Genomic DNA, 23152 nt, shown 5'->3' with positions numbered 1-23152 from the left:
TAAAAAGAGGAAATAGAGGAAGCAGCTCTCTGGTGAAAGTTGTTGGCGTGTTGATGTTTACAGTTGTACAGTTGTTTTTCCATTTTCTGCCTCTGGCCACAGAGAGAGAGCCGTTGCCTCGAGCCATGCTCCACTAACAGGGGAATTCCGCTAACTTTCAGAAATTTCTCTTTAGTTCCACTAGTGAGGCAAAAACAAGGTCAATCAGAGACTTTGTGTGAAATCTGTGTCATTCTCCTAAAAGTGAAATCTCCCCGGGCACATTCAAACATATGGAATATTCTGTTACATTTTTGGTCCAGATCCAAATCAATATTTTACCTTTGAGGAAAAAAGGGTCAAAGTCATATAACACAAGGAATTCAAATATTCTTCTGTTAGATGATCATCCAGTGTGTAACTACACTAAATTTAATCAGTTTACACTCTGGATTTTTTTTCTCATTGTACTGCATCATACTGAGGTTATGTAATAATGATGATAACCCAGCTTCTGTTATTGTGCAGTAATGTGCTTGAGACATGAAAGTGGAAAAAATGACAAAAGTCTTAAAATAAAGAGCTGTTCATAAGAGTGGATTAACCCTTTTTTTATATATTTGCTCACTTTTACTGTGTGGAGAGAGTGTTAAAATAAATCCCATAGAAAAGGTTCCGTTACGCGAGTTATTTACTGCTATAAAAGTAACACTGAAATTCTGTTCTGTTCTTAGTTTCTGGATTATTTTCATCTAAAATAAAAAAGCTAGAGCTCCAGAGCCAGTTTTGTGATCCAATTACAAACAGCCCAGCATCTAAATACAGTGTATTTGTGTATTACACACTGTAGGAACAAAGGTTTTAGACTCCAGTTGTGCGTCATCCGGTGCACCTTTTGGAAGAAATGTTATAAATCAGGAATTTATGATTAGATTTTTCTATCCTGGGAAGGCTCTGAACTAGATGCTGCTGTGTCACTGTGATCTCTAGGATCTGATGGTTATCAACAAGAAGAGCATTACTTTTGGAAGATTAATTCAGGATCACAATCACAAATAAAGCTCATCCCAAATGTACTGAATAAGTCTGTAAGTGCTTGTCCAGTTCGGGGCCGTGGTGGATCCGGAGCCTACCTGGAATCACTGGGAGCAAGGGGGGAACACACCCCACACCAAATAAAGTAGTAACCTAGTAAAAGAATATACACTTAAAGAGCACTTATTTTCATTTTATTTATATGCATTATATATATATAGGCAGAGAGAGAGAGAAAGAGAGAGATTTTTATAAGTAGTATTATTAAAATAAACATAAAAAGTAAAAATAAATACAATACAACGCATAATAGTAGCATATCACCAGTCAATGACCATATTTGGGCTTTGAAACACTCCTGAGTTGCGTAAGACTTATAGAGATGGGCTGGGTGCGTGGCAGTTTACGACATTCATTGAGCTGTGTGTGTGAAAACACCCACACACTCACACATTCTCTCCCTTTCTCTCTCTCTCTCTCACATACACACACAGGGAGGAAGAGAGAGAGAGAGAGAGAGAGAGAGAGAGAGAGAGAGAGAGAGAGAATGATGTGAAAACACACTCACAGTTTCACCCACAAAACAAGTCAAGACTCATCCACATCTCAAATCACAGAGAAAGAGGTGGTAAATCACAGCTCGACCAGAAGCAAATTAACTGTAAGAATGATTAATCCGTGTTACTGCAATCTGAAATTACGCTGATGAAATATTTTTAATTCTTGTATTCTGTAAAAATGACATTCTATTCCATTCAAATTCCATATTTTTACCTGTGGAAAGATTTGTCTCAATTTTATATATTTCCTTAAATGTTTACATCTATTTTGTGTGTGTGCTGTGGTCAAAACTAAAAAAAAAAACAACTCATACTAGAGACTTTAATATAAATTCTTATCTGGATATAAAAACGTCAACATTGAGTATTTTGCAAACCAGTTCATTAAGGCACGTTGCACATTAAAAAAACTCAAAGATATGTCTTTCAGGAATAATATTAATTTAATATTATGAAACACTAATCTGTACTAAGACTTTAAGCATCATCTGTTCTCCTAAGTTTGTCAGCAGAGAAGACGACTCCTTGCCTGGGCATCTCTGAGCTCATATTATATAAGCACCCAGATACTATAGCTCACTAACTAATTGCCTCTTAACTCTTCTGAGAGTGTCTCCATGCCAGGAATGGGGCATGGGTTTATTTTTAAAGTGTGGAGAGAAAACCCAGGAGAGATTCAATGTAATCACACATTCAAACACACATAGAGAATTTCCTTGGAGCTGGGGGCTTTTAAGGTGAAGCTTAAACCAAGATGGTCAGCTGCTCGTTCCCTGAGGAGACACTGCTGGGATAAAGCAGAGTATACAATTACACTGTGATTACTGAACTGCTTATATAGGCACCACTGCATAGACAGCTTCAAAAAGTGTTTTTGTAATTATTTATATTGTGTTAAGACAGTCAGAAAGTGTATACATTTGGTCTGAGTATAGATAGTTTGAGCTAGTGCTAGCTATGCTAATCTACAAAAAAGTTAAACACAGAAAGACTGTAATATGCCCATTCTATTATCCAAAAGTTTTGAGTTATGTCATGTTATATTATATTATTATAATACTTATAATGATAATAAACTCTCTCTTAAACTTTCTCTTTAAATCTCACAACCTAAGCATTCGCATGCTATCCAGCTAAGCTAGTTTCAGGTCAAATTTTTATCATATTAATTATAGCATTATTATGCTATTTAAAGGCTGCCATTGTATACACTGATTGTTCTCTACATTATGAAACAGCTATTACCCTGACACCTCATGGTTTGGATGTATCAGAGATTGAGCAATGAACCTATTTTAAACATGGCTGGCCAATGTGGGGGACCCGATCTTTGTAGCATTTCCTAGTTCAATCAGGTACTAAAAATCAATTTGATTTTTCATGTCATTGGAGTTATGAAAGTATAAATAATAAACAATCAGACTGACAAATATTGTTTGCTACTTTATGGTTGTAAAAATTGCTTAATGCCCCTTTGACTTACAAAGCCGCCTATGTATGCTGAACTCGTATAGAGACACAGCTGTATATAACAGTGTTGCCATAGTACATTTGAACTCCTCAGAGCATGACCACAAGTCTGATATTGTTTGCATTGGGTTGTCAGCACTTTTCTTAAAGATCTGCACAGCAGAGAGGGAGGGATTTGAAGTTTATTCATTCCATCAACAGCAGCTGTTTGGAGCTTCCTGGCTCACTAAACTGCTCCTTGACTGCCTCAGACAACTGCAGATGAGGTTAGTGAAAAATTATTTGGCCTTGTGACCAATTCTCTGTATTTTCCCTACTGTATGTGACGGTATGTAACCACAGCTAATACTACATTACTGGACCTCAGCATGCCACCTCTGACATATCAGAGAAAGTGACACATTCAGAGAAAGTGAGGCCAATTGTACTCTCAGACACAAAGACACAGAGCTTTGTAAGGTATAAATGTGACTGTAGGTAAAAATGTAAACCAATTTTAGTAACTCTTATGACATATTTTAATAATCCAGATGCATGTTTCAGAGTAGACTTATATTTATTGTTTCTGAAATATGAATATTTCTGGAATGTTTAGTTTCTGAAATATGAACACATAGAAATGTATGGTGATGTGGAGTTACAGAACAGCAAACAAACAAACAGCAAGAAATAAATGTGGAGTAGATGAGAAGAAGAAAAAAAGACCATTTGCAGGTAAAACCATTAATAGTTTTAACATTTTGGTTTTTTTGAACCTAAGACTTAGTATATTTATTCCCAATATAGGTTTCAAATGTGTAAAAGACTATATATTTCAATACACGGAAATGAAACTGAAATAAATAAAGACTCAGATTATAGTACAATCTAATCTAAATCAATGGAGTCTAACACAGTCTAAAATGTCAGATTTTGTTTGCAGTATTTTTCCACCAAAAAATTAAACTGGAAATCTATTTTCACATAAATATTACTTGGTCCAAGCTTGGTCCTTCTCAGCTGCAAGAGATTACTAAAGAATTTTTGTTTACTTATGGTGAAAGAATCCGGAGGATTTTACAGGAGGAGCCATCAGCATATTGACCTGGTTTTTGTGTGTGATGTGTATCTGTAGAGACAAGGATTAAAGAAAGGATAAGCAAAAGAGTGCATTTATTATACTTAAAGATGCAATAAGTACATTTTTCTAATGATTTGTTTTGAAACAGCAGTTATTCTGACACTTAATGTCCTGGATGTATCAGGGATTCAGATAATTTAAACATTGCCAACTCCACAAGAGGGACCCACTCCATGGAGCGTAAACTGGTTCAGTTTTAGTGCTACACAAAAAACTGTTATTTTTGATTTTTAAAATTATGTTCTGCTTTTTTAAACAACACAAGTTCACACAGACTTACTGCACACGGTGGCTGCATCCAAGGTTCACCATCGATCTGCATTGGCAAAGCTTTTTTTGTCCTGAAAGGGAAATAACCAGTGAGTGGCAGATACACTGTGTGTAAAGTATCCAGACAGCCATTCTAATGAGTGAATTTGGTCAATATATTTGGCAGGTTTTCAGTTGCACTTCAGTACAGCTGCCTCCCCCCATGTTAAGTTAGACATACTTGATCATGATTTGAGTGGTCTGAGCGAGGCGATGTCCTTTACTCTTCAGGCCAGTGTAAATCTGACCCATCTCCATTGCTCCCTCCAGTCCAATCACTTCCAGAAGTTTATCACTTATGTCTACACAAAATAACATAATAATAAAGAAAAAATATATTGGTTTAATCATTTTCACTAGTTTTATTCCAGTTTAAGCCATTAATTAATACTTCTGTTTACTAATAAATAATATATTCATTAGTTTCATACAATATATGAATATTTAATATTTCAACTAATTTAATTCTTACTTTTCTGCCACTGACTGAAAATGTAAAAAAAAAATTTAATTCACAGCAAAACTTAGCTACTAGTAAAACACAGGGTACAGTATAGAAACATAATCAGCTGTTGAGAGGACATTATTTGGAGTATTTACCCTGAGAGCTGGTCTCCAGGACCTCACTGTCAGTGATGACCTGAGGGAAATGTCCTTCATCTTTGTGGCTTTCCTCGTTCTTCTTCGTCTCACCCCACAGGTTAGAGCCACCGTGCATGCTGGGAATATTCAGAATGGCGATGCCCTCCAAAGAAATGGCACTCAGATCCAGGGGAACACCACAACACTGATGATTACAGAAGACAATAGCACCATATACTGAGACAAAATCAATGCCAACACCTTTGAACACAAACTAATCATGACTAGAGTCTAAACAAAGTTTAAATATCAACTTTACTGTGCTCAAAGATGGTGTCCATTTCAGAAGAACTCAAACTTGCACAAATTGAGCCATGTTTAAATCGAGACAGTGCTCTTTTTAGCTTCTTCTTTGGTACTTACTCGCTTTAGGTCTAGTCTTTACACTTAGAATGATCACTGAAGTCTAACAATGTATAAGCAATCCACCTCATCAAAAATTCACTTTCATTTTGATATGATACGTCTTCTTAGTTTAAAAAAAGATCATACAATGATTGATTTAGTAAATACTCTGTATGAGCAAAATATAGATGCTCCTAAAAGTAAAATGTAATTCAATACATAATTAATGAACACCTCATGGTAACAACTGAATGTAATGGAGTGACTGTATTTAAGTTTGTAATGTTGTAACTATATAACACTGCCATCACTACTGTGCTGTGTAATTTAAATGTACCGTAGCAGACAATTACTCTAGACTAAAGAGCAGAACATTTCTTTTACCATTTAAAAATATTTCATTCTCAGATTACACCTTAACAGGTTATACCTGAATACTGAGGCACTCCCTGAGGTTCTTGCAGGAAGCTGATATTGTCTCAGAAGTGGCCAGCTCAAAGTACCAGAGCTTATTCTTAGCTCTTTAACAAACAAACAAACAAAAAATATAGAAATTATAATTAAAAACCCACTACAACATATTCATCAGTCAACTATAACATTACGAGTACCTTGTTTTTACACTCACTGTCCATTCTCTCAGTGCTACTGACCACACTGACCACAGGAGCACTTTGTAGTTCTACAGTTACAGAGTGTATTCTATCTATTGCACTGCATATTTTGTTTGCCCCTTTGGCCCTGTTCCTTAGTAGTCAAAAGCCCCATAGGACCACCACAGAGCAGGTATGAATTGGGTAGTGGATCCTTCTCGAAGCTGCAGCGACAGTGACGTAGTGGTGGTGTGTGTTGTGCTGTCAGTGGTCACAGGGTGATGTTGGCAGGATATATTTGGTCAACACACTAACACACCACCACTATGTCAGTGCTAGGAATGATCCACCACTTAAATACCTCTTGCTCTCTGGATGTCCTGGGGGGTCCTGGTCATTAAAGAACATGGTGACAGGGGGAAACAAAGTATGCAGAGCAACAGATGGACTATAGTCTGTAATTGTAGAACTACACTGTGCACATGGAGAGAATGAGCTAAGGACACTACCTTTGGAACGATTTGTGAACATGAACTAATTATCCTAAGTCAGTCCGTAATGTCACTTATGGCCGAATGCCATCAAATCCTTCCAGAGATTTTCTTACACCAAGTCATAAGCCTCTTCTTAGAAGAGCAGAAGAAGTTACTGAAGAAAAGAAGGCGATAATTCTTGAAGAATGTGCTTCATTTCTAATTAAATGTTGGAAGAGCAGACGTACACAAAGATTTGTCTGTGCATGTCATGTGAACCACCTGGTCTGGGATCTGATTACATGAATAAATTTACTGATACCTGCTGTTGAATTTCTGTGGGTGTTTTTCTCTCATTGTGTGGAAACGGTGTGCTATAGATGCATCCTGTAAACAGAGAAATTATGAATGCATTTACAAAATAAAAACTGCAAGCTCTAACTAATATTCCATGAAACATAAACTAGACTAAAGTCAGATGAGTTAAAAAAACATATTCTACACGTCATCAAGAAATGACAGGAACACACCCTGGACAGGGCATCACACACTCATCCAGTCACTCACACTCTCACAGCTGTGAACAATTTTATACAGCCAATCAACCTATCAACATGTGTTTCTGGACCCTGGATGGAATGGTTTAATTTGAACTAGTATTTGCTAGAACTGAACCAGAACTGGATCTGGCTTAACATAACCAGTTCTGTTTCATTAAACTGTACATTCACAGGCTCTGATTCCCATGTTTTAGATTAGTTCAGCACATCTCTACACTATTTTCTGGCAACAGTTTTATACAAAGGAACGCACCACTCCAATGGAGAAGTAATTGTTGATGATTTCACTTGGCAGAGGATCTCCATCTTCGTTCTCATCTTTTGGAATCACCTGCATCCTCCATCGGTCCATCTTCACCATCGCACTCTCTTCAATCTCCCGGAGAATTTCTGTCAGATCAGATCCCTCGTATCCTACACAGACATCAGTAGAGGAGCAATCGGTCATGTCCTCCAGTGATTCTTCTTATTCGTCATTAGACTGACATCTAATGGCCCTCATGAATCTGAGATTCAGTGCTCAACATTAACATAGCAGTCCTCATGTGGGGGACCCACCCTATGGAGCATTAACTGTTTCAGTCTAGGACTACAAAGCTGTTAGATTCTTCCCTTCAACTGAGGTGCACTGTATAGAATAATGGAAAAACATTCAATTATCACATTTATAATGCGGTTCCTGTCTCTCTTCTGGAAAACTATTAATCATTCCCTTACCTCCTCCCCAGCGGAGACAGCGAGCCAGGTCATTCCCTGTCCCCAATGGCAGAATAGCCACTGGAGGATTTACAGCCATATCTGCTTTATCTGTGGAAAGATATATCAACATGGAGCAATGTGTCTTAATCCTTACACTGAGAGCTTTTGTGCTCTTTTTTTATGAGTGTATTGCTGTTCTACCAATGGCATCTAGGACCCAGCCCACAGTGCCATCACCTCCACACACCAAGATCCTGTATCTCTGAAGATTTCGGAAGAAGTGAAGCCTAAAAACACACAAAACGCATGTAAAAGTATGGTCATAATGTAAATATCCGCCGTCTGAAACGGTATCGTACATTTAAAGGGTTTTACCCAGGGTTTGGGCCTCCATTTAACAGATTGTAGACTTGTCGTGGATTAAGGAAATACTGAAATTTCCTCAACACTCTGCAGCAAAAAGAAAATTAACAAACACAATGAAGAAGGATATTTAATAATATGTTAATATTACAACAGGAAATGTTAAGGTCTAACCTCTCCCCCTGTTTCCCTCCACTTTTGGGGTTCACAAACACCAGCAGAGGATTAGTGTCAGGAACAGGGAATATCTGCCAAAGGAAAGAGGCAAAGTACAGTATTAATAATTATCATAAGAACTATTGGCTGAAATATAGATAACATAAAGCAGATGGATGAACCAAAAGGATTTGTTACGTATAAAATGTTCTCTACTGTCCAGTAATTACAGCCCTCACCTGTAGAAAGTGTCCGTCAGAGGTAATATTGACAAGGTCACTCTCCTCCAGACAGTGAGAGCCACCATTTCTCTGGGATGAAGGCAAACAGAGGACAAGTAATAACATGTCAAAACTGAAATAGGGGACCTTCACTGACATTTTACACATTACAAGATTAAATAAAATATCATTTCACATTAGTAACACAGTCTGAATTGAAGTACTGTGATGAGGTTCTATAAAGTCATTACTACTACAGCTGGAATGATTGGAATTTTATCTGTTTTATAAAAGCTTGTCCAAAATTGCAGGTAAATATTTTTAATTCATAGCTCGTGGTTATTTTATATTTGTGGGTTGGATACATCACCGTATTCCTGGCCTGTAATCTCTTATTAACGCTTCCCGTACTTTGCTTACGGAACAAATGGCCCACGGAGGGAGGATGTGATCTTTCAGAGCCCCACAGTCACAGTTCAAGGAGCCCATGGACACACACTCAGTGTGGCGCTGAAAATCAGAAGAAACACAGCTGTACACAAATTTTCTGAGCAGGTCGCAATGGTGCCCGAACATTACCCAGTCTAGTCTGAAATATAGTGATATTTACAATAATTTTGTGCCTCACTGAGAGGGAGAAAACCCAAAGCAGCACTCACTGTCTCACTGTGTCTCACTCACCGTCAAATGACACCAAACACAGCGTTTCCCCATCAGTGCTTTTATTTTTTTGTGGCAGATCTCACATTTGTTAGAGTCACAGTCAGCACTCACCCAGTCATGAACCGAAACCTGAGGACAAAATATAAGAAAAGAACACTTTATAAACACATTGTAAACATTGAACACATTGTAAATAATTACATTTGCTTCGTGACTTGCCTGGTTAAATAAAACAAGGGATTAAGGGAAGGGGCCTTGAAATATTCAGAAAAAAAATCAAGTGTACAAAACTTTTCCATGGCCCAGTCAATATTAACAAAGCAATTAACAATAGTAATATTTTTGTGCCTCACTGAGAGAGAGGATACCCACACCAGCAGGAGCCAAATGCACACATAATAAGCTCAAACTAAAAATAAAAATAAAAAAATCAGTGTAATTGTGTGTTAAAGACACTAAAGGAATAAGCCTTACCCCGATTTCTTCTTTGTTTCTGACAAACGTTGAAGCGCATGGAGAAGTATATTTGTTGGCGCAGTGACTATGAACTGTACATTTACAAACTGTAAAGCACAGAAAAGAGAAGAGAACCATTATAATGTGTATTATAACGATTACCCTGGTTATGTTTTGAAAACTGAACATGTTTAACACTGTTTTTACTTACTCTTTGCTTGCTGATTTTAATATACTGATAAAAATAAAAGCCCTGTACAAAATTCAGTCATTGCACATTTTATACTGCGTGCATTATTTTTTTACATTCAGGTCAAGATCATAGTCAATAGAAATGTTGCTGAATTGTGCCATGTGTAAGAGGGTTCTGCACTTATTTTCACAGAGAAAGTCAAGAAAACATGGCACATGTATTTAGAGCTATAAGGGCAACTGTCATTTTTACGCTTTATTATTAATTAATGGTTTAGTTAATTGACTCAGATGCATACAGAAGGCCAATGTTTGATTGAAGCAGCCCAGTTTCAACCGTTTGAAACACAAGCTAAATGGAAAGCACTGATGTGAATTTGAAAGTGCCCTCTGGTGGTTAAACACAGGGACTACTTCTTTATTTCCTCATAAAGAGATATTGTGTTTGCAGGCGTGCCACAGACACACACACACACACACACACACACACACACACACACACACACACACACACACACACACACACACACACACACACACAAACAATACTTAAAATCATATAGAAAAATAGACCATTCCTAAAATCAAAGAGAAAGACACAGTATTGCCCTCCTTCTCACGTCAAACTGATTTTACAATCAAATACCAGATGACCAAAGTGATGTAATCGCACCGGAGCAGGACAGGCCCTGTTTGCGAAGCCCCAGCAGCATGTTCTGACAAACAAAGCAGTAGGTGGGTCTGTTAAAGTGCTTCATTCTCCAAACATGCTGCCCATCTTTCTCTGCCATCTGTGAAGCACAGAATTACCAGAGTAAACACAGGATGCAGAGTCTGAAACCATGCTGAAACGGGTAAATAAATACAAGACAAAAAAAAGGATACTTAAGAAAAGTTCAATTCAGGAGAAATATTTAAGACTTCACCATTTTCCAGGTCAAGTTCAAACTGAAGGGAATTAGAGAAAATAAATGTGTAAAAAAAAAAGGGTCAATTACCTTGCTCATTAACCTTCGTATATTCTCTGCAGTAAAGAATGAAATGTCATGGGATGCTCTGGAGCAGCTGCACATGAGCCTAAGGTCACCATCCCCAAGCTTCATTTCAGAGGTAAGGTTGGATGAGCAAGTGTTCACAAACTTTGGGCCACAAAGTGTAAGAGTAAGTGCTTGCCTTTAGTCCAAGCAGCACAAGCAGAGGGACATTGTTCATTCCTCCTTGGATCCACTCCTGCTGAGTCACTGTACCATTACTGTCTGCATCTATGGCTGCCATCATCTCCTGAAGGGCCTGAAAAATCACAAACACCCACAGAGAGAGGGAGAGAGGGAGAGAGAGAGAGAGAGAGAGAGAGAGAGAGAGAGAGAGAGAGAGAGAGAGACTTACTTAATAAGAATTACTTATTACATTTGAGGGGAAAAAACCTAAAAACAACGCAATACACTGATCCACTGACTGTACACATGCACTGTGTATTTCTACTAATACATTACTGTAGTCAATCTGTTGCTCCACCCTCTTTGCTTCAATAGAAAGGACCCCTACAGAATCATCAGAATGCAGGTAGTATTTGGGCAGTAGAAATGTTTAGTTGTTGGGCCATTTTCAATCCAGCAGTTGGCCTGAGGGCTTTAAAAATTTCAGCAGCACTGCTATTGATCCACTAACACTGATGCAACACACACTAATACATCTCCAACACATCGCCACCACATTAGTGTCACTGACGGACTCCAGTAAGTAATTGTAGAACAACAAAGTGCTCCTTTATAGTTATTGGAGCCGAGAGAATGGACAGTGAGTGTACAAACAAGACTGAGGTCTAAATGCTACGCCTGATGTTTTATATCATATCCTATGTACTCCTACAGTTTACATGTCTCTTTTAGTGAGTAAAATCTGGCAGCTCAAATAGACTGTTTCTTCTGTGGTTGCTCTGTATCAAAATAAAACAAAGATCTTGTTCAGAAACTTACTGGTTTGAGTTCAGTCACATCCCACCCCAGATAATCTGCAGCTCTCATCATCTGAGTGATGATCTTATCAACTTCCTGAGGAGGAAATAATCAAAATATAAACTATATACAGCACTGACTACTGAACAAAGTGAACGTAATTAATATAGAAACTCATTATAAACATCTGCATATCTATTTCTTACTCTTATAACCTAAAATATAAAGTATAATCACTACGCTCACCGAGCTCTCGAGCAGTCCGTTCCCATTCTGGTCGTAAAGTTTAAAAGTAACTGTGGAAAAATTGTATAACTTAAGATCATTTTCAAAAAAATGAATGACAGGAATGAAATATTACATTTATTTGAATGAAAAGCATCAAATATATACAGAGTTGAGTTCAGTTTAGTAAAGTTTAGTAAATTCATTTATTTCTGGGTATTTTCTTTAGTTAAAAGATACTATCATTCAGACGTAAACATAGCTTTTGTTGTATTTTATTTGAGCACTGACCAAGTATAGTGTGTGTTATTGAACTGACTTTTCAAGCCAGTGCCAATAGATCAAACATGGCTAACAAAGTGTTAAAAGCAATATTGTTGACCTCTGTGATTCTGATCAATATTCTTCCAGTCACTGGGTCAGTTCACATTCTCTCAGACAACAACCTCCAAAAATATCCCAATAATACACAGCAACAAATAATTCAGACTCAATATATTTTTATATATATATTATATTTTTTATAAGGAGCAGTAAGTTGTGATTATCAATGTGATTAGTTACTATTCTTACATTTTATTGGCTAAAAAGTGCAACTCACATGTTATTCCTGAACAAACCAGTTTACGGTCCATGGATTGTGTCCTCTACATTACCCAGAAAGCACTGGGCTGTGGAGCAGTAGGACTGTGTACTCTGGAATGATGAGCTTCATCCAGTAATTTTGGTGTGTGTTAGAGTGACATTTGTGATGCAGAACCTGACCTCACTGATGTTTATGTGATAATTATGTCCTCGTTTATTATAATAACCTACAGCACAATGCTTAAAAGGACACAGACACTCTGAACCAGACGGACACAGTATTGATTTTATAAGTGTTCCATGTTTGGCACACAACATCACACGGCCTAAAATCCAGGGAATTTATCTCCTACACACATTTCTACTGCAGACACACTTTACATAAGCTACTCACACTCGAGCTTGTCCCTGGGATTTCCATCCTCCAGAACAGAGAAATAACATGACACGTCTTTCAAACAAACTCCACCTGAAAGAAGAAAAACACACATGAAACACACATTTCGGAAGAAAGACTGGATGCTGAATTAGTTTATAGCCGTTATTTCACGGACCGTCTCTGGGCTGAAAACTGGGGTCAGGAAGGTGATGTTCAGAGCTTTGAAAATACTGATACAGACGCTGAGAGAGATCAGGGGGAAAATCATCCACTTCCAGATAAGCCTTCAGAAACAGAGAGAATCCTTCCACATCGATACGCTGAGGAGGAGTAAAACAAAAAAAAAGAAGAGGACAATGATTAATGACTTGTACATCAGTGGATTAAGTATTCATTTATTAATGTTAACTGACTTCATTCTCATTTCAAAATCATTCATTTCATCCCCAGTTTAAACTATGTTTAAAAGCAATTTTACTGTACAATTTAACTGTAATATTTCTAATGACACATTAATCTGCCATCCACTAATCCTCCACTGCAGGTGAACTGAGTCAAAAACAGGTCCACACTAATAATAAACCAAACCAATTATTTTCTGGATGAACCTCAGCTATGAATCTTTTATTGTTGTAAGAGAATAACACCTCAAGAAAAACAAATGATAGTTCCAGTTTATCTTAAAATAAAATGTTTAAAAATATCATCATTCCATATGACACCCTTTAGACTGGAGGAAGGCCAGTGTCAGCTGTAGAGTGTATAGTGCTGGATTTCTTTACAATCAACTAGTTCACACTAAACACTCTCCGTCATTTTGATGAAATCTCACACACTGAATTTTATGGAGAACTTGAAGAAATTCTTCCCTTATGTAATAAAACCATGTGATTAAAATGAATCTATACGCTGACTTATCATTTCTAAGCTTACCTCGCCAAACCTGTGGTGGGCCAGCTTTCCTCCAGCATTAAAGTCTTTCATCACATCTTTCACCTTCATACCGCTGTCTGAAAGTAAATACAGTGTAGGCATGTGACAGTGGAAATGCTTTTTTTGACACTGAAAAAGCTTCTTAAACATTGGCATTATTTAAGCGAATGAATGAACATTAAATTAATGACTGATTCATCTGACTGCAAGAGTAAGATCCAGGTTAAAGTAAAGACTTACACTCCATATACTCCTGAAGCTGAATGAAGTCCACCGGGCTCAATCCACTGGGATCTGTTGCAGATACAGATGCCATGTCCAAGGAGTTTTGCACCCTGGCTGTGGACTGAGAGGCAAAACTGCCTTGTGTCAATGAGTTCTGCTCTGTTCTGATGTATTGTGCCTCATTCACGAAGCACTGTAAGCTGAGGAGGAGTATGTATGTAAGTGTGATGTTCAGTGTCACATTACAAACATAAGAAACTTCACATATGAAAATTTCCCAATTACAGTATTCTTTTGTCTTCTAAATGTGATCTTTATTTAACCAGGTTAGTCTCACTGAGAATCACTTATCTCTTTTACAAGGAGACCTGGTCAAATTGGCAGCGACACAGTTAATACACACAAATAATACACACAAAAGCATATTCAGATAAATATATTTTGTAGTGCAGTCATGGCATCATTGACCTGTTCTTTAACATAACGCCTCTGGTTTGTGTAACGTAAAGGCAAATTCTACCATTTTTCAATAAATTAATATTTGCATAAAAACGGCATAAACCTATGTGTGAAATGTACAAAATTCTTAGAAAGTTTGTTGGTGTAATTTGTTTGATTACAGAGAAATTGTTGGGCTTGTTCACAGCAGTGGGGAATGGAACCAGATGTCTCCATAAATAATACAGCACAGATACAACCAGTGACCTACAACAGTCTAAAGACTTTTATAAATAATTGGGAGATTTAAGGGCTTTTATGTGCAATAATCTGCCCAGAGGTCTGGCTCCATTCACCACATCTGTGAAAAGTTCTGAAAATGTGGGAGTCTCTTTAACAGAGCATTTCCCACAATAACAAACCAAATCACCCTCCAACACTTTGTTTAAACCTCAGCCACTGAATTATATTGTAAATTTTGACAAATGAGAGTAGCAAACTCCACCTCAGTGTAAAATTGTGGGTACCCCCAGTCATGTAAAAATGGCATATTTCAATGGGCTTCACATAGAAAATCATTTGAAAATGCCATTGACCCATGGTGTAAGTAGTCCACAAATTGCCCTTTTCCATCTGCTTCAATAAAACAATAATAAAGAATTGCATTCCTTTACCTTGATGCTGCGCAAAAGCTGTCCAGTAAAGTGAATGGAGGGATTAGTGTCAGGATTAACTCAATGGAACTCAAAGGTGCATTCAATGAGAATGCAATGTTTAAAAAGGTTTCTTACTAACTCTGACTTCTGAGTCTCGTACAAACACATTTTCCTCAAGGGTTAGTTAGATTTACATGACCTTTTTGTAATTGTAAAATGACTAAATTAATTAATATATTTGATGTATAACGTTACTTGGACAGTTACTGACTTTGTGTACTTAGAGCTCTAGTTCTGTGCAGTGTTCAATACAAACAATTGTAGAGGATTTCACAATGAACCGTTGCAAACCGTTTTCTACTGGAACACAGCCATTACTCAGGATTACTGAAGGGATTATCGTCAGGTTGCTGTAATGAGTTGTTGGGAAATGATCAAGCAGAACAGACAAGGTGATGTTTGCAGATTTAACTGGATGTCTCCTGGTGAATATCATTTCAACATAAAGGAGACAAATATAAATCACTAAATATATATGAAACAATGTTAATAATATTGATATTATAAAAGTAATAACAACTGGCACACACCCCTATCAACCCTCATATAAATACATTTGTTAAGCTGAAGAACACTACAGTGAATAATAAGTTCAAAATAAAGGTAAAAACCTGGTTGATTTCAGGAATATGGCAGAATGGTGCAACAGGAGGTAACACTACAACACAGCTTCATCTCTTCACCTCTTCATCTTTTCACCTCTGGACACAGCTCTGTACAGGGTTTTGTGTCTCACCTCTTCTGTCTGGGGTTCCTCAAGGTCCATTCATTTCCTCCCAAAAGTTTGTGAGTGTGGACCCAACCCAACCCTGATCGAGAGGAAGCAGCTACAGAAGATGAATTAATGAAAGCAAAAAAAAGGTGTGTACATTTTTATATTTTAATGGTAAAAATGGCCAGGTCTCTTCTGTACTATTAAACTACACAAGCGAAATAATGACCCCTGGTTCTTAACACCACCATTTTATAGAAAGTTACAGAAAGCATTCTCTGCTATAAACTTTTTTTTTTTATCAAATTATCTCTCACGCTTGTCATCTCTTAAATCATTCTGCAAGTTTTAATACGTTGGAGAAGTTTCCCTTTAACTTTTTAAACCTTCTCCCACATGTAAATACGTCCCCGATGACGTCACTGTGTACGGAAAAAACAACAGCGAGAGAGCGTTAGCTTAGCATGCTAGCGGGCTTCAGTGCAGGGACAAAACACACATCAAATAACGGGCATATCGATAACAGTGTACTGTAGTAAACGGTCGTATTTGTTGTGAAAGAGTTGATTAACTAAAAAAGTCGCACTATAATGTTTACAAGTGCTTATCTTTGCGTTAAGAGCAGTTTTATCACTGGAAGTCGTTACGTTTAGCGGCTATAAACGATATAAATCGTTAATACAAGTGGAGTGTGCTAAAGTGACGTTTTTAAACACGTTAAAGCAGATAACAATCACTGCTGTATACAGTTAAAGCTCCTAAAGCCAACAGAAGCTGATCATGCTGCGTGCGGAAATCTCCACCTGAATCTGTTCGGATTTGAATGAAAAATCACATTTATTTTCAACACTGGATTTATTTTCCACTAAAATACTGAAAGAAATGACAACTGAGACTTTCGTCAAAGACATCAAACCAGGACTGAAAAACTTAAATGTCATCTTCATCGTGCTGGAAACAGGTGTTCTTAATATTATTTACATACAGCGTGTCCAAAAGTTTATAGACACCCACTCATTCTGTGTTTCTCTTGAAATCAAATGATTTAAACTTTTTGTTTTTCAAGTTGTTTTGTTTTACTCCTAGAGGTCCACTTTTAACGTGTATGTATATAAAATCGTAATGAATTTTTACATACTTTATTCCTTCATTCGGGTTAAACCAGTTGTTTTTTACTGTTCCTATTTCTTTTGAAATGTTTTTTAACATAAGGTTTTCCTTGATCTAGGCCCTTCAGTATGGAGTTGTTTCCAGATTAAATTCTACTCCCAGATGCTAATTTCTGATTTTAACTGGTGCAATAACAGCCTTAACTCATTTGGGAATGTTTCCCAATAGTTATTTGAACATTGTTGTGAGGATTACTTTGGATCTAATAATTAAAAGTGTAAGTGTTTTATAAATAATTCTCATTAATCAAGAGAACCCTGCTTAACAACTTAATGCTGGGTGCTTGTGCACATCTCCGAGGGCCTCTTGGCATTGGACATAATGTCTATTATATCTTATCGATGTCTTAGTGGATTTTATTTTATGCTTTCCAATGGGGATTATATAAACTCCATATGTTTAGTGGAATTCACATTAAACATATGGACTGCCTGAATACTTTTGGATATAATGCAAACTATACAATATTCTCTCTTTTCTCACATGCAGCATACACCACAAACATTCATGGTACCCTCCTATTACACAGATTACACTGTGATCGTTTTATTTTTTCCAGGTTTTTAATCAGGAGAGTAAAGAGAATCAATGTCAGAAAATTAATCTGTCCATTTTACAGTGCTTACACAAAACATTTCTGGGCATTAGAGATGAAAGAATATTACTATTAAGAATATTACCCCCCCCCCCTCTTTCTTTTTCAAAGGAAGGGTGACAAAAACCAAAGATGGACATGAGGTACGGACCTGTAAAGTGGCTGATAAAACAGGCAGCATTAGTATCTCAGTGTGGGACGAGATTGGAGGACTCATCCAAACAGGAGATATCATCAGACTGACCAAAGGGTAAGGGTATTTAAGGTGGTGTACCCCAAATGACTTTTTTAATCAAGCATTAGCATTCCTATTTCTAAACCTTAAGTTTTGTCCCAGTGTTTTTGTAGTCATCCACAACCAGGAATCAGCAGGCGCTTTTCCACTCTGTAGTTCTTAATCTCCTCGACTCCACACAACTCTGCTTGGATCTACTTGCTTGGATCCTGATTGGTTATCTACTATAAATCCCACCTCCCTGAAATGTGGCTGGTGACACTGTAAAACACGGTCTCTAAAGGGAACCACAGGATTTGGAAACAGCAGATGTAACATTAAGTGTTGCATTGCGTTTTCACGTGTTGTTGGTTTTTGGGACTGAATACATTTCCGTGCCCCAGATCAGTGTAATTTTTCATTCCTTAGTGCCCTGTGCTGTCATTGTGGGAGTTTTCATCAGCCATCAATCTGAGGAGCGTTTGAACCTCTTCAAAAGACCACAGCATAATTTTACTAGCTGCTGTTGTGAGCCTGACATAAACAAATGTAATATTTAGTCCTTGCTTGGCTTGTTTGGAACCACGAGCGAGCAGGTACTGAATTTGCCTTATGAAAAAGTAGAAGAGCTGAGCCGAGTTGAATAGATGCCATGCAGTGGAAAAGCACCATTAGAGTAAGATAACATTTGGCGTCTTTTTCTCTGGTTGGATAGAATGGCCCTTCCTTTGCACAATGCTCGCCAATTCAGGTGTCTTTTAGCTATCACAACATAAATGGGCAGTTAGTGTTCTCCTCCAAGCGTACTGACCTCTAAACATGTTGCATTAGAAGATACACAGTGGTGCTTTGTGTTTCAGGGAAAGGTTGTGCTGCCTTCACCCTCCAAGCCTATTATTCTAATATGTATCCTAATTAGCTAAAACTGACTCTAATTACCTAAAACTATGACTATGCCACATCGATTTAATATGTAAATGTGTAATTCTGCTTATTAGGTCTGTTTTTAAATTTAATTTTCAGGTATGCTTCAGTTTTCAAAGGCTGTCTCACTCTGTACACAGGAAGAGGAGGAGAGCTGCAGAAAATTGGAGAGTGAGAACTGAACTTTTTCAATGAATATATCACTCAGCATTAACTAATTGTTATATTACGACAGACTGTAGAGGAACAGGAGCATTCCTCTTTGAATTTCCTTGTTTTTTCTGGTGGTTTTTTGTTTCACTTTAAAAAGTATATTTAAATTAGACACTTTAAAAATTTTGGTTTAATTAAGTACCGTTGCATTTATATTAGCAATAACAGTTATGAAAAACATTACAATAGACATTTACACAATACAAAGCATGTTTTTTTTTTCTTTTAGCCAATAAATAAAGCATCACAGTAGTGTCCTTTAAGCACTTGTTTATTTATTTTACAAAATATTCTGGTGTCGTTTAATCGGCTCAATTCTGATTTTCTAGGTTCTGTATGGTGTACTCTGAGGTGCCAAACTTCAGTGAACCGAACCCAGAGTATTTGGCCTCAGTGAACAAGACGGTAAAACAGATTTTTCACCTTACCTTGTGTACATTGTGACTTGTGTACCGTAAGACTTTTGTAGTAAACAAGACTTTTCTTCTGTCAGGGACTCACTGATCAAGCGAACATGAACAGCAGCGGTAACAGTTCAGGTTCTGGTGAGTTTGTCTTATTGTTGAACCCTGGAAAGTACAGTTGGTGTAGCCTAGTGTCTAACACCATTCATTTCCATGTGAGAGACAGGGGTTTGATTTCCTGTTTAGGCAAGCACTGTATATCAATAAAATTCCTTGGGGAAGACGCCTAACTTGTCTTTAGAACGGTTATACTGACTATTGATTTTCTTCTGATTTAAGGGAATGACGCAACAAATGGAAATGGAGTGAATTCGAACGTTGGTTCTCAGTCAGGAGGAGGACGAGGGACAGGTGTGAACAGTGGGAACGGAGGCAATGGTAACAGAACAGCTGGGAACACTGTGAGTAACGGTAAAGAGACGAGACGCTCAGCTAAGAGATGATCAGAAATGCGTACCCTGACTTTCAGGAAAACAGAACAGCGGGAGATACACCATTTCCTCAGGACCTTGACCTTTCACTCTATCACTTCATGACTCCACCATTCAGCTCCGAAGACGCAGGTAAACAGGAGAACTCATTTTCGCAGGTTTCATACATGGAAGGAAGGAAAAAGAAAAATTCCTAGAATTATATTAAATCGTCAGATATTTCCGTCTGAGATCTTTATAAAATCTAGAGACCACATTAGTTGCCATTTTGATGTGATAAATGAAAACATGTTTCTCTGGGAGCTGGCTGAGGGTTTTACATTATTTTACCTGTTCAGAACCAGGTATGTGCCTACTGGAGCTTTTAGATTAATTTCTAAACGATTATCACACTTCTACATAGAAAATTGTTGCCATATGTCATAAGACATACCTACTGTGCAAAACATTTTTATTCTATTTTGTTGTGTTAAAAATGCCCTCTTTTGTCTTTATATTGTTAAAATACTCCTTAAATAATGTAGTATGCAAATGTTCAAAGTGTTGACCAAGGGTTTGTAACTAAATAGTTTGAAAAATGAAAAGTAATGAATGTTATTGGAAATGTGTGTAAAATGTTCTGTAGCTTGAATTTTCCTGTAAAACATTTAAAACTTAACCCAATCATCATCATCATCATCATTATTATTACACAGCATGGTATATGTGACACTAATACATTTCAGTCAGAAAGTGGTCTTTAAATAAAATACTCCTAAAAGGTGGGTACAGTATTTCTGATTGATGAGTGAAAACTTATTTCTCAGTCAGTGACACTTCTGACAATAAATGCAGGCCTAGTCGTTTATTTCAAATGAAAGATATTATTGGAAATATGATAAAATGTCAAACACTGACAGTTGATGGATGTTATAAATAAATGTGTAAAATTGAAAATGTTACATTGTTTTAACCCATGAATAATTCACAAATAAAACAAGGGTTATTTTTACTATTACAACAAAGCAGGGTATCACAGACACTACAAGTGTTCAGTAATAAAGTGGTTAATGCTAAGCTTCTTATCTTTCTTGAACTATTTTTTTTTAAAGAGCTGCATCAATCATATGTTGGATTGTAAATCTCACTAATGTTTAAAAAAAAAAAAAAAGTTAATTTAATTGAGATTTGTCAGAGAAGGTTCATTAAGGCCAGGGGCCGATTTTGTTTTAAATGACCTTTTCATAATTTGTTTAATCTCTTTTTAATTAATTTCTCCGTCTTTTCCTGAACAAGTGACAGCTCATTTTGGAATATATTCTGTAAACTGAAAAATCAATTATTCTTCTGAATAAACTGTTTTTAATGTTTGAATGCAGAATTACACATGCTTGATTATACTCTAACACCAAAGGGAAAATATGACTTTACAACCAATGTTTTATTGCTTCTCAGTGCAAATAATGAATCTATTCCTTTAATTGTCTTCTTGTTTAAAGACATTTTAGCTTTTAAAATAGTATAAGTGGTGTGAATCAGACCTTATTTAATCACAAGATTAAATGATGAAGTAAAGAAAAACACAGCATCAGTGCATTTATTAAAGCAATAGCTCTTTATTTAAATCAGTTCTATAGCCACAATACTTTAATATGTCAAAACAACACTCATTACCTGCTGTAGTCAAACACTTAAGAGGCCAGGGGAATACAGAGCATATGTGTGTTTAATACAACTTTCAAATAATCTTTTACATTTCCTGAACATGTATCTAACATTGTCTAGTTTTTTTCTGAAGCCAATTACATGAGTAAAAAACAAGGCCCGTTTCCAAAGATTGCATCAACAAAATTCTTTGTGTGAATGTTGAAAATGAATTTTTTCTAAATTCCATTTAATTTTTTTCTGGACAGGTTTTGTTGATTTTCTAAGTGGAAATAATTGTGAAAAGCCTGAACACTTCTGCACACATTAATTAACAACTGATCTGCTGAACTGAATACATTAGGAGGAAATAAATAATCAAAAAATGGCATGTTTGATTTGTTTCACATATAATTTGTTTGATGCTTTTTGGTGCAAAAAAGTGACTTACTGATTTACAGTATTGGGTGCAACATTAGATTTTTCCTGCTTAGACAGTCAACAAAACATGTCTTTTGGTCAGGGTTTTCAAACATTTCCAAATTATCTACAGTAGTAAAAAAAATAAAAATAAAAATCAGTAAATACAGAAGCAATTTTTGTTTACAAATCAAGTGCAATCTCTTAGCAGTGTTAAGTCTCGAAATGCATGAAATTTATACCAGGGTCTGGTGCTTGATCAAACACCTTCATAAATGTGTTGCATTCTCTTTACATTTCAAAAATGAACACTTAACTCTGTCATTGTTCATAAGGCTACATTATACCTACATCACAACTGACATAAAACTATATTAACAAAAAGCAAGACATCATAAAAGCTGTTTTTAACATAGAATATGCCACTTGCTGCATGACATTATTTCAACAAGTGTTGAAAGTGTATCATAACACACTAAAGCAGCTTTTATGATAATGGACACTTGTTGTAATGAGCCATTATAAATGTTTATGTAGGTTTATGTCAGCTCTCGTGACTTTTTTTTTTTTTTTATGTAGACTTACCAACAATGACCCACAGTAGGTTGCTTAAAATCTTAAGGCTGGATCAACTTAAACTATTTGTTGTGATTAAACGTCTAGTATTTGTTGCTTTTTATTGAAGGTTCACACGCAGACATCCACGATCTCAGTCACTACGAAAGGATATCAAAATTAAAAGAAATTCACATTAAGTACAGCTTACAAAAACACTACGGAGCTTTTCTGCGATTGTGTTATGATTTTTTTTCATGAAAATATAACTGCTCTTTACTGTATAGTATTTTTTTAATAGTTCAGTGGCTTAACATTCCTCTGGTTTGTAGATATTTCCATACGACAGAAACAAGCACTCGCACATTTTTGTAGAGTCATTATGAAAGAAGAGATAAATAGTTTTGCACAATTATTATTTCACATTGTAGCTATGCTAAATGCCCAACAACATACCGATACACAGCAGAGGTAGGCAGAATGAGACTTAATTTGTTGATCATTGTAAAACTGATTAACTTTTTAAAGTGATGATAAAT

General features: G+C 36.6%; 2 protein-coding genes across 5 annotated transcripts; one reads left to right on the top strand and one right to left on the bottom strand.

Annotated features, from left to right (window-relative positions):
• Nucleotides 1–3730: 3730 nt before the first annotated feature.
• dgkab (diacylglycerol kinase, alpha b) lies at nucleotides 3731–16028 on the bottom strand. Of its 4 annotated transcripts, none has more exons than XM_066670712.1 (24): nucleotides 15904–16028; nucleotides 14154–14338; nucleotides 13914–13990; nucleotides 13156–13300; nucleotides 12996–13070; nucleotides 12038–12087; nucleotides 11813–11887; nucleotides 11010–11126; nucleotides 10483–10627; nucleotides 9663–9751; nucleotides 9207–9317; nucleotides 8937–9035; nucleotides 8544–8615; nucleotides 8323–8396; nucleotides 8161–8235; nucleotides 7987–8072; nucleotides 7804–7893; nucleotides 7340–7500; nucleotides 6849–6913; nucleotides 5891–5981; nucleotides 5074–5260; nucleotides 4655–4775; nucleotides 4445–4505; nucleotides 3731–4152 (listed from the first exon to the last, which is right to left on the bottom strand). In XM_066670712.1, exons 2-24 carry the CDS (start codon nucleotides 14227–14229, stop codon nucleotides 4072–4074), a joined length of 2223 nt encoding a protein of 740 aa, XP_066526809.1. In that variant the 5' UTR covers nucleotides 14230–14338; nucleotides 15904–16028; the 3' UTR covers nucleotides 3731–4071. The 4 variants fall into 4 exon arrangements, with proteins under 4 accessions (XP_066526809.1, XP_066526810.1, XP_066526811.1 ...); XM_066670713.1 differs by having other exon boundaries at nucleotides 10510–10627; XM_066670714.1 differs by lacking the exons at nucleotides 11010–11126; nucleotides 11813–11887; nucleotides 12038–12087; ... (3 more) ...; nucleotides 14154–14338; nucleotides 15904–16028 and adding an exon at nucleotides 10835–10928.
• A 426-nt stretch (nucleotides 16029–16454) lies between these two features.
• nabp2 (nucleic acid binding protein 2) lies at nucleotides 16455–21500 on the top strand. The gene is made up of 6 exons (XM_066671107.1): nucleotides 16455–16965; nucleotides 17881–18019; nucleotides 19007–19078; nucleotides 19450–19525; nucleotides 19614–19665; nucleotides 19864–21500. Exons 1-6 carry the CDS (start codon nucleotides 16887–16889, stop codon nucleotides 20025–20027), a joined length of 582 nt encoding a protein of 193 aa, XP_066527204.1. The 5' UTR covers nucleotides 16455–16886; the 3' UTR covers nucleotides 20028–21500.
• The last annotated feature ends 1652 nt before the right edge of the window (nucleotides 21501–23152 follow it).

Source organism: Hoplias malabaricus, chromosome 5 (genome assembly GCF_029633855.1).
Source record: "Hoplias malabaricus isolate fHopMal1 chromosome 5, fHopMal1.hap1, whole genome shotgun sequence".
In the NCBI taxonomy this organism is placed as follows: domain Eukaryota; kingdom Metazoa; phylum Chordata; class Actinopteri; order Characiformes; family Erythrinidae; genus Hoplias; species Hoplias malabaricus.
This window is presented reverse-complemented; position numbering and strand designations above follow the sequence as displayed.